At 42.9% G+C, this 10,172-nt stretch overlaps 2 protein-coding genes across 4 annotated transcripts; both read right to left on the reverse strand.

Annotated features, from left to right (window-relative positions):
* Window positions 1-2,063: 2,063 nt before the first annotated feature.
* LOC135502380 (lathosterol oxidase-like) lies at window positions 2,064-7,508 on the reverse strand. Of its 3 annotated transcripts, none has more exons than XM_064795172.1 (5): window positions 7,216-7,508; window positions 4,684-4,924; window positions 4,286-4,418; window positions 3,666-3,796; window positions 2,064-3,290 (listed from the first exon to the last, which is right to left on the reverse strand). In XM_064795172.1, the coding sequence occupies exons 2-5, from the start codon at window positions 4,891-4,893 to the stop codon at window positions 2,850-2,852; spliced, it is 915 nt and encodes a 304-aa protein (XP_064651242.1). In that variant the 5' UTR covers window positions 4,894-4,924; window positions 7,216-7,508; the 3' UTR covers window positions 2,064-2,849. The 3 variants fall into 3 exon arrangements, with proteins under 3 accessions (XP_064651242.1, XP_064651240.1, XP_064651241.1); XM_064795170.1 differs by having other exon boundaries at window positions 7,209-7,507; XM_064795171.1 differs by lacking the exon at window positions 7,216-7,508 and adding an exon at window positions 5,909-6,331.
* Window positions 7,509-8,016: 508 nt separating this feature from the next.
* On the reverse strand, window positions 8,017-9,914 carry LOC135502381 (ATP synthase subunit g, mitochondrial-like). The gene is made up of 3 exons (XM_064795173.1): window positions 9,812-9,914; window positions 8,904-9,064; window positions 8,017-8,719 (listed from the first exon to the last, which is right to left on the reverse strand). Exons 1-3 carry the CDS (start codon window positions 9,894-9,896, stop codon window positions 8,591-8,593), a joined length of 375 nt encoding a protein of 124 aa, XP_064651243.1. The 5' UTR covers window positions 9,897-9,914; the 3' UTR covers window positions 8,017-8,590.
* Window positions 9,915-10,172: the final 258 nt, after the last annotated feature.

Below are 10,172 nucleotides of genomic sequence, written 5' to 3' on the forward strand. Positions count from 1 at the left end.
GGCGACAGAAGACTTTCTGTGATGGCTTGAGACGTTGGGAGGTGACAGAAGACTTTCTGTGATGGCTTGAGACGTTGGGAGGTGACAGAAGACTTTCTGTGATGGCTTGAGACGTTGGGAGGTGACAGAAGACGGGACAGGACATTCAGAGGCGACAGGAGACTTTCTGTGATGGCTTGAGACGTTGGGAGGTGACAGAAGACGGGACAGGACATTCAGAGGCGACAGAAGACATTTGGTGATGGCTTGAGACGTTGGGAGGTGACAGAAGACGGGACAGGACATTCAGAGGTGACAGAAGACATTTGGTGACGGCTTGAGACGTTGGGAGGTCACAGAAGACGGGACAGGACATTCAGAGGCGACAGGAGACTTTCTGTGATGGCTTGAGACGTTGGGAGGTGACAGAAGACGGGACAGGACATTCAGAGGCGACAGAGGACATTTTGTAATGGCTTGTTGGGAGGTGACAGAAGACAGGACAGGACATTCAGAGGCGACAGAGGACATTTTGTAATGGCTTGTTGGGAGGTGACAGAAGATAGTGGTGGACATTCACATTCAGAGGGGACAGAGGACATTTTGTAATGACTTGTTGGGAGGTGACAGAAGACAGTGGTGGACATTCACATTCAGAGGCGACAGAGGACATTTTGTAATGACTTGTTGGGAGGTGACAGAAGACAGTGGTGGACATTCACATTCAGAGGCGACAGAGGACATTTTGTAATGACTTGTTGGGAGGTGACAGAAGACAGTGGTGGACATTCACATTCAGAGGCGACAGAGGACATTTTGTAATGGCTTGTTGGGAGGTGACAGAAGACAGTGGTGGACATTCACATTCAGAGGCGACAGAGGACATTTTGTAATGGCTTGTTGGGAGGTGACAGAAGATAGTGGTGGACATTCACATTCAGAGGCGACAGAGGACATTTTGTAATGACTTGTTGGGAGGTGACAGAAGACAGTGGTGGACATTCACATTCAGAGGCGACAGAGGACATTTTGTAATGACTTGTTGGGAGGTGACAGAAGACAGTGGTGGACATTCACATTCAGAGGCGACAGAGGACATTTTGTAATGACTTGTTGGGAGGTGACAGAAGACAGTGGTGGACATTCACATTCAGAGGCGACAGAGGACATTTTGTAATGGCTTGTTGGGAGGTGACAGAAGATAGTGGTGGACATTCACATTCAGAGGCGACAGAGGACATTTTGTAATGACTTGTTGGGAGGTGACAGAAGATAGTGGTGGACATTCACATTCAGAGGCGACAGAGGACATTTTGTAATGACTTGTTGGGAGGTGACAGAAGATAGTGGTGGACATTCACATTCAGAGGCGACAGAGGACATTTTGTAATGGCTTGTTGGGAGGTGACAGAAGATAGTGGTGGACATTCACATTCAGAGGCGACAGAGGACATTTTGTAATGACTTGTTGGGAGGTGACAGAAGATAGTGGTGGACATTCACATTCAGAGGCGACAGAGGACATTTTGTAATGACTTGTTGGGAGGTGACAGAAGATAGTGGTGGACATTCACATTCAGAGGCGACAGAGGACATTTTGTAATGGCTTGTTGGGAGGTGACAGAAGACAGTGGTGGACATTCACATTCAGAGGCGACAGAGGACATTTTGTAATGGCTTGTTGGGAGGTGACAGAAGATAGTGGTGGACATTCACATTCAGAGGCGACAGAAGAAGATATTCAGATGAGACTGGAGGTTTAAGAGAAGGCCGGAACCAGAGGATATTCGCATTTAGAAATGGCACAAAACATCATTACCTCAGGACATCACTGAACATCTTCCATCGCCACTGAATGTGAATGTCCTCTACTGTCTTCTGTCACCTCCCTATGCCACAAGTCATATCTAAATGTCCTCTGTCATCTTCTGTCACCGTCCTGTCATTTCCCTACGTGAAATGTGGGCAAGTCAACTTCAGTAAAGACACTAACCACGTCAGACATAACCAGCCAATCCTCGCGTAACAATGATTCAATGGTACTATATCTGAGCTAGGAAGAAACCCACAGCAATTATGTAATCAACTATCATAATTCCAGTTTAGTCAGAATGAAATAGACATTTATAAAGCAAATAACGCTGACATCAGTCAATCATGTTTTAGATAGCCAAGAAACCTGCATAATTGATACTATTTTTGGTTCATAAAACCTTGTCATAAAACTAATGAAACAGCAATGCTAACATTGATATTCAGGTCATAGTTACATAATTTGAAATTTTCAAATTCAATTTCAAATTTTTACGGGTGGCGTAGGCCTTTAAGATCTGACAACCAAAACAAATATGTATATAAAGCATCAAATCTGACACTCGCAATCTGCCATCACTTTTAGCACCTGGTTACTATGGCAACTCATCTAATAAATTATCACATACAGAAATATCATAACACCCATAACAAGTGTTTCTCATATCACATGCGCAAATGAGATCCCCCTGCCCCCCCCCCCCCCCCCCCCGCTTAAACGAGCGATAAGATGATGGGTTCATACGCTCTTCAAAACAAACCTACACACGCAAATACAAAACTTAAATTACAAACAATAGCACATTTGTTTTTCTAAATCATTTAACATCATTTGTGATCAGGACATCTTTATCAAAGACAGCCTTTGTCAGTCCTGCGGCTGCCCCAGAGAGGGTCAAATCAAACTTTTCACATTCTAACTTTTGACTGAGTGCGAGTGACAACCACCAAGCCAACAGTCCACCGTTGAGATCCCATTTGACACATGTTTTCCTTTAGACGTGCTGTAGCCAGTCTCAAGTTTGGCATTGTTCTCAATAATAGTAGGCCTATTGCATCTATTCAAACTTCTTCCCGTTTGACAAAGAGTTCCCATTCGATGCGCGTGTCCCATTCGACGCGCTGTGTCCGTTCTGCAGTTTTGCTTTTTCCGCTTCTTTCCGTAAAACTTCCTCGGCAGGGCCCTGGCCCTCGAATGAACTCGGATGTCTAAACGACCCCCCGATGCGGTCCCACAGGGTAAAGAACTGGCCGTAGTTGTAATTATAGAACAAGTGGTGGTCCATATGGTGGGCTGAGCCGTTCACGACCGGTTTGAGCGGCTCCGGGACGTGGTAGTTCCCATCATGGATGGAGACGGTCCACATGTTGACGAAGACGAATAGGATGAGATAGGTGAACTTGTGGAGTGGGAAGAGGAAGGCGTAGATATGGTATGGACAGCTCTGGAGGAAACCATCCACGGGATGGAAGGCGTGGCTGGCAAACGGTGTTGGTACCTGGAAGAGAAATGGCATTAAAGTTAGTGAATCTTCACCTGCAGTTGATCACAATAATAATGATACTGGTCCTTTGACATTTTATCTCCCTGATTCGCCATCGACTTCAAAATCCATTTAATCGGGAGACGCATTCACATGTCATCGCTTCATGGAAACCTCAAGGTCAGCTGAAGTCTCATGTCCTCTACTTCTTAGCGTTCGATTATCTTTTTATGGCTGTGCTTGAGAACCAGGCCTATGTCTCTAATAAACCTGGCTGAAGTCTTATCTAACAGCCTCTCTTTCATGCCATATTTTCGCATCAAGGAAAAACCTGTGTTTGCTCCCCAAAGGCAAGCAAAAATCTCCCACCAGCCTGGAGACCATTCTTACCTTCCATCGGTGATGATCCTTGTGGATGTACTTGTAGATAGTCTTATGATGGAGGAAGCGATGAATCCAATAAATCAGAGCATCCGTGAAAAGGATGAATGTGATACAGCTAAATATGACACCGGACCAGCCTGAAAATAAACAGCCGTGAGTTACTGGAAGGCCAAACTTCAGAATCAGATAATGAGAATAGATGTGGCACCATGATAAGCCAGTCTATCCAATGTAATAATGTTTCTGATGCTTTATTATGACTCAGTGAAAGGTTATGAAAAACAAAGCAAGTGGGTCAGATCAGGGGAAAGTCCAACATGTGGATTTTGTGATATGTTATCAACTATTTTTTTGAAACGAGAGGCACTACCTCGTACAGATATTACACAGCGGCAGATATACTGGTAGTATATGATATTTTAAACCACTGGGAGCAAAGTTCTTTGTATGCATGGAAGTCTGGCCAGTGCCAAACTATACACTCTAAAAATTCCCCCCACCGCTCTTGGGTATGACCATGATCAACAGCTGACCCCATTAGTCAGTCATTTTGTCCCTGGAACTGAGCTCCAACACTAGGGGCGCTGATCAAGAAAGCAGCGAAATATACTTCAGCGCAAACTTACCCCATTTTGATTCCTCAATATTATCGTAGAGTTTTCCGTATCCCCTGACTTCCAGGAAGAAGAGGAGGTTCGTTGGCACGCTCATCAACGGGATGGAGCAGCATGCGTAGGTGATCTCTTTAGACACTTGATTCTGGAAGAGATTTTAGACATGAGAAGACAGAACCCAGGGGCCTTGGTAGGAAAGACATCAATGCCCCCTAGAGGTCAACAAAAAGATGTTTTTGACCATGATTTTGGCCGAAAAATGTTAAGAAGTGACATTTTGCTTTTGCCCCCGCCAAGACCAAAGAGCTACTTACGCTCCTGGAATTCACTATTGAAAACTCGTTGGTACAAGTACTAAAGGCTGCTGGAGTAAAAGTGTCTTGCCCAAGGGCAACTTAAAACCTACTTACTGGAATATACAATGGATGTCGCATGAGCGTGCGATCGTATAAGAAGAAATAACTGAGTGCAGCTGTGGCGAGATAGAGGAAGTATCCTCCCATGTTGACGATGATGAATAGTGTGATAAGCTGCCTGTAGGGGTCATCTTCTGGCCAGGTCGGCGGGTAGACGTATGGAGTGAAGAAGTGATGGTCGACAAGGTTGAGGACGATGTCCATTGTGGATGGCGGTGGGTCAGAGTTGTTGGATCTGTGGATGATGAGAGAATGTTAAGTTATTTGGGGTAAAATAGTTTGGTCTCCGTGTGTCACTGATAGCAAATAAAAGATTGCGGTACACTTGAGGCCCTGATAAGGACCTTGGCATATTAGGTCCTTTAGGCCGCATCTACGTAGAGACTGTCAGCTATGTCCTCCTAGTTTATGAGGGTATGAGACGCCGTCACGCTGCAAACTTCCTCTGCACATTTTTACATCAGAATTTCTTTCTCAGTGAATATAGACCCTTTCTTCAGGAGACAGAGGCAAGAAACTTCAACAGATAAATAAATAATAAACATTAATAATATATCATGATGACTGGTACAAAGAATCCCCTATGTCTTCATAAATGAGTGATTCTGTCCAAACATCACACTACAACGCCTGTTAATTATGACTTCGGAACATTTCAAACAAATCTTTTCAATAGAAACACTGATTTTCACTAAGCCTTAAAACATGACACCCGTTTGATTACTAAAACAAGTTCAGATTTTTTCTATAAGTGTTATTCCACATAGGGGATAAACATGGTAACAGGTTGAAAAGTAATCCCTCGTTTTAAGGGATCAGTAATGTTATCCTTCAACTAGGCTATAACGTGCCGTTATGGTTTAGGGTTGAAATAACTGATCTGTTGACAAAAGTAATATCATAAGGATTATTTCAAATTCTCGGAAATGTTTATTACTATTTATGACTTGTTATTGGTTGGCATGTGGCAAGTTTTTAAATATAGGTTGACCAATTCTGGAAGAAGTTAGGACAAATTATTCACCAGAACTCCAAATATTTCTGACAGACTCTTGACAAAAAATCATTTTGCATCTGAAAGCCAATAGATAGGCCTACCATTGTTTGACAGTTTAATATTTGTTACAAAGGAACGAAGCAAAAAACTTGTTGAAAAACCTCTAATCTGTAGATATTGCCTTTTTCATGAATGATCTACACTGAAATAGGTTTTACTTACCAAAAGCTAAGAATTCACAAATAAAGGTGTCAAAAATCCAATTGATAGACAACAGCCTGTCCAAAAAGTTTCAAGCCCGCAGGTCAACTTATGCCATATAAAGCAGAAATATCAAAATATGATCAGCTGTATTTGATCTAGGCCTATTGGTCGGCATATATGGTCAGATATGAGAGTTCACTGGGTCCACGTGGTCTTTGAATGATTAGCCATCTGCTCGAGCTATACCCGTATGGTCTGACGGTGAAAAGTTTGGTAACGGTTGTCTGGACCTTGAATTAGTGTTATATTTACCTAGGCCAGAGTTATTAGTTACTATGGCCAAGCGTTAGAAACAGCATGATGATAACATTTGTACAAAATGGTTTGTTTTGCACTTGTTAGTTAGGCCAATGCTGTAAATATTTTCAATGCCGTTTAACGGATGACATTATAGCTTTTTAATTTTTTAGTCAGATGACATACCTTTTTCATTTTTGCTGCTCACATGAGTAACATCATTATAATATTGCTATGATTCAAAAATTATTGATGATCGGCCGGGGGGGGGGGGGGGGGGAGTTGAACAATAATGAAAATGCTTCGTGGCGATTATTGGAAAAGAACAATTTGTTGACATTGGCCTGAACTAACTCTAAAAATAACATAATCTAACTTTAAGCATATTTGTCCTTCTCAAACCTTGGATCCTACAGCCAAATTCACCAGTCATGCCAGTGGGGGTGGGGGGGGGGGGGGGATATTTAGTTTTGCTAGATTAATTCATGAGGTCAATAATGAGGTTTGGACATTCCATTGCCTGGTTGGAAAAAAACAACTTGGCATTGATGAATTACATGAATCAGCTCAAAATAGCAGGTTCCCTGGCCCTAAACCTTACTTAGTAACTGTTGACCCTCCGTTATTTGGCCGCTCTGGTCTAACTGAGAGGCCTGGAGTCAGTCTACCATATCAAGATGGGAATATCCTGCCCCTTCCTCCTCTAAGGTGACCTGTTGACCATTGTCTCAAATCTTTAACATCGAACTAATAGTCGAAGTCACCATGATGAGCCCAATGGTCACAACATGTACTAATGTAGCAACCCACAGGCACATCATTCATGTAAATGTAGCATAGGCCTACCCACATCATTCATGTAAATCATGTAGCATACCCACATCATACATGTAAATGTAGCATACCCATACATATCAGCACAATGCATGATAGCTGGTTATGTTCACCACCTCAAAATAGCCAGAAAATCTTTTTTCTCCTGAATAATGAACGACGGGTTAATTCAGATGCAAATACCCACCACGCACCAGGCGTCCCTCAGTAAATCTAATCTTTATCAATAACAAAAGATCTGTTTTAAGACCAGACAGGTTATGCAACTGAGGTGATATTAAGAGATAGTTGTGATATCTAAAGATAGAGGGCGACTGTGAATGAGGCTATAGCCTGTTCCATTCCATATGGAGGACTTAGTCAGTGTGAGGATCAGTAGTCCTCAAGTGTGAGGATCAGTAGTCCTCAAGTGTCAGGATCAGTAGTCCTCAAGTGTCAGGATCAGTAGTCCTCAAGTGTCAGGATCAGTAGTCCTCAAAGGATGGATGGACTTGAATCTTTAGAACTCTTATTGATGACTGTCAGTATCTGATGACTCTCGCCAAACACATCTCTTGTGGAGCCGATATTTTGCCCAAACCTTGGCTACACCTTGGTTTTGGGCTAGAATTTAGCACCAACCTCGCAGCGTCATGCTAGGATGCGAGGTTCAATAATCATGAGTGCAACTGTGATCGCCCACAATCAAAAGTTCACAGTCTCAGCCCTCGACTCATTCAGCTGTGTCCATGCTTTGTCATGTGATCGACAGTTAGTTGTGTTCATGGAGCAATTGAGCCAATCTGGCGATTCTGATAGCCTGCCTGATAATGGCAACGTCTCCCGAATGATATCAGTAAAGCGACAAGCTTGACATTGCTCACAATGTGATGTAGGTGGATCAGGGCATCAGCCAATTCTAATATGCCTCTGACATCAATCAAACGATGAGAGCAGTCAATGACACTCAACCAGAAAAACACTCGCACAACATAAAAATCAACAAAACAATGAAACATGGTTAGATAGTTTAATCACAAAATTCTAAAACACTTCATTCTTCTAGCTGACTTCGATATGGTCCACCGATACAGATTGTTTATCCTTGGTCTTAAGTTAATCTGAATGAGAGTCCCTTCACCTTTGGTTTCTCTGGTCAAGACTTTTGGACTCCCATTTCACGAAACATTGAATTCTAAATCTTTGGCAGAAAGTCCAAGTCCAAGATAGTACAAGATAAGAACTGGAATTTTAAGGTGTAAAATTTTCTGCAGAAACAGTTTCAACTCAAGATTTTTTCATGCACTGACATTGAAACAATTCACAGAAACTTCATGGCAAAGTTAAAAGAATCCCGAAGAACAGACATGTCTGTGATTCCAAAAAGTTGCCCTGAAGTCTTGAGTTAGTTTCGACAATAAATAGTTCAGTAAGGAGTCCACAGGAAGCATTTCCAAAGGATGTCAAATGGAATTGCAGCACAGAACTTTTAGTCCAACCAGCACAGTTCCAGTCCAACGTAATTATCTACTTCTCAAATCTGTTCGCGATATATTTACAAACTGTCTAATTTCCTAAAAGTGCCTCACATTAGATACCAGGGTCGTAATGGACGGCTCCTGGGATGTAATACCCAACTACGCTACCACGGCCGATCTGCTCGCCGACAAAGAACCAGAATGCTATCTCTGCAGTGATTGCCGTGTTGATGGCTGCCTCCTGGAACAGAAGAGGAAGAAGCTTGAGGTCAGGAAGGCTACAATTTGGGAAAAATTATGTCATTTTCAAGGTGTCTTGTTCTCATAACTTGGTCAAGTTCGACAAAGGCGTTCCACATTTGGTGCACTGTTCTGAAAAGATATGAATTCTGTCATTAGCAAAGAAGCCGTTAAAAGTTCTTTACCTTCATGGTGACTGTCATCCATTTTCCCTTCTGAGCGGATTTGATCAGATTCATGAATCCTTGCTGGACTGCCGGGAATTCCGATGGCATCGGTGGCATCATCTCAACTTTGGCATACTTCCAAAAGGTCATCAACCGTGGCTGGCCGAACGCAACAATTTCTGGAGATGAAGAAGAAGAAAATTGAAACACTCATCTGTCTTTGCAAAATCAACATGTAAGATAAATGTTTGAGCCTCTTCTGATTCAGCCTGTTCTCAGTGTTGACGAGTGTTGTGTTACCCAACACTTGACTTATTGATAGTCAATAAGTCATGTAGTGCCTTACACTATAGTTTAACAATGTCCACTGCTGTTGCAATCCTCGGCTAAACTTTAGAATCCCCGGCTAAACTTTAGAATCCCCGATCGGAAATGACGTAGTTTGATCGCATTCAACTATAAATCCATTGAACAGTGGTGCTTGGTTAGTCAACCGATGACCTTTTTTTGGGGTGTGATTGGGGATTGTAAACTCGTTCCGAATCCCCGATCGGAAATGACGTAGGCCTAGTTCGATCGCATTCAACTATAAATCCATTGAACAGTGGTGCTTGGTTAGTCAACCGATGACCTTTTTTTGGGGTGTGATCGGGGATTGTAAACTCGTTCCCAATCCTCTTATACTGTGGCACTGTCTGTGCATCACCTCTCATTCTCTATATCGCATTCAAAGTGCATGCAGGTAGCATGTTATGCATCATGTGCATGCTTGATGTGCACATTCAATCAATGCATTTCAGCTGCACTGCACGTCAAGTAGGCCTACATGCATTTTCGATTGTCAATTTGGTGATATTAGCGGTCCAGCCAGGACTCAATAATAAGTGAACCGTGCAGGGTGTGTTACTCTTCATATATTTTCTTACTTTGCGCGGTAGCTGGGCCTTTTGTAGCGAGAGAATTGGCCAATTTAGCGCCGACCCCAACAAGTTTTTGTGCTGCCTGCGCCATTTTGAAGCCAGCAAGGTCAAACGGTATCCGGTCGTTTCGGTCCCTGACGTTTTCGCCCCCAGTCCGTGAAAAACAACCGACGCGCCATCTGATGACACTTTCTAGAACTGCTTATTTCACTGTAAAACTCGATCAATATCAGGAGCCTTTCGCCCGTCCGTGAAAAACAACCGACGCGCCATCTGATGACACTCTTTTGAACTGCTTATTTCACAGTAAGGTCTCGTTAGGGAGTTTTTCCCAAATGTACGCGATGATGACGTGTCCCATTAACAG

Source organism: Lineus longissimus, chromosome 18, assembly GCF_910592395.1.
Source record: "Lineus longissimus chromosome 18, tnLinLong1.2, whole genome shotgun sequence".
Taxonomy (NCBI): Eukaryota; Metazoa; Nemertea; class Pilidiophora; order Heteronemertea; family Lineidae; genus Lineus; species Lineus longissimus.

Coding starts and splice junctions, on each gene's coding strand:
- LOC135502381 (XM_064795173.1), bottom strand. CDS start 9,896: ATGGCGCAGGCAGCACAAAAACTTGTTGGGGTCGGCGCTAAATTGGCC. Junction 9,065..9,811: donor AGGCCCAGCTACCGCGCAAA/GTAAGAAAATAT, acceptor CTTCATCTCCAG/AAATTGTTGCGTTCGGCCAG. Junction 8,720..8,903: donor GGATGACAGTCACCATGAAG/GTAAAGAACTTT, acceptor CTTCTGTTCCAG/GAGGCAGCCATCAACACGGC.
- LOC135502380 (XM_064795172.1), bottom strand. CDS start 4,893: ATGGACATCGTCCTCAACCTTGTCGACCATCACTTCTTCACTCCATAC. Junction 3,797..4,285: donor TATTGAGGAATCAAAATGGG/GTAAGTTTGCGC, acceptor GTTTATTTTCAG/GCTGGTCCGGTGTCATATTT. Junction 3,291..3,665: donor AGGATCATCACCGATGGAAG/GTAAGAATGGTC, acceptor TTTCTCTTCCAG/GTACCAACACCGTTTGCCAG.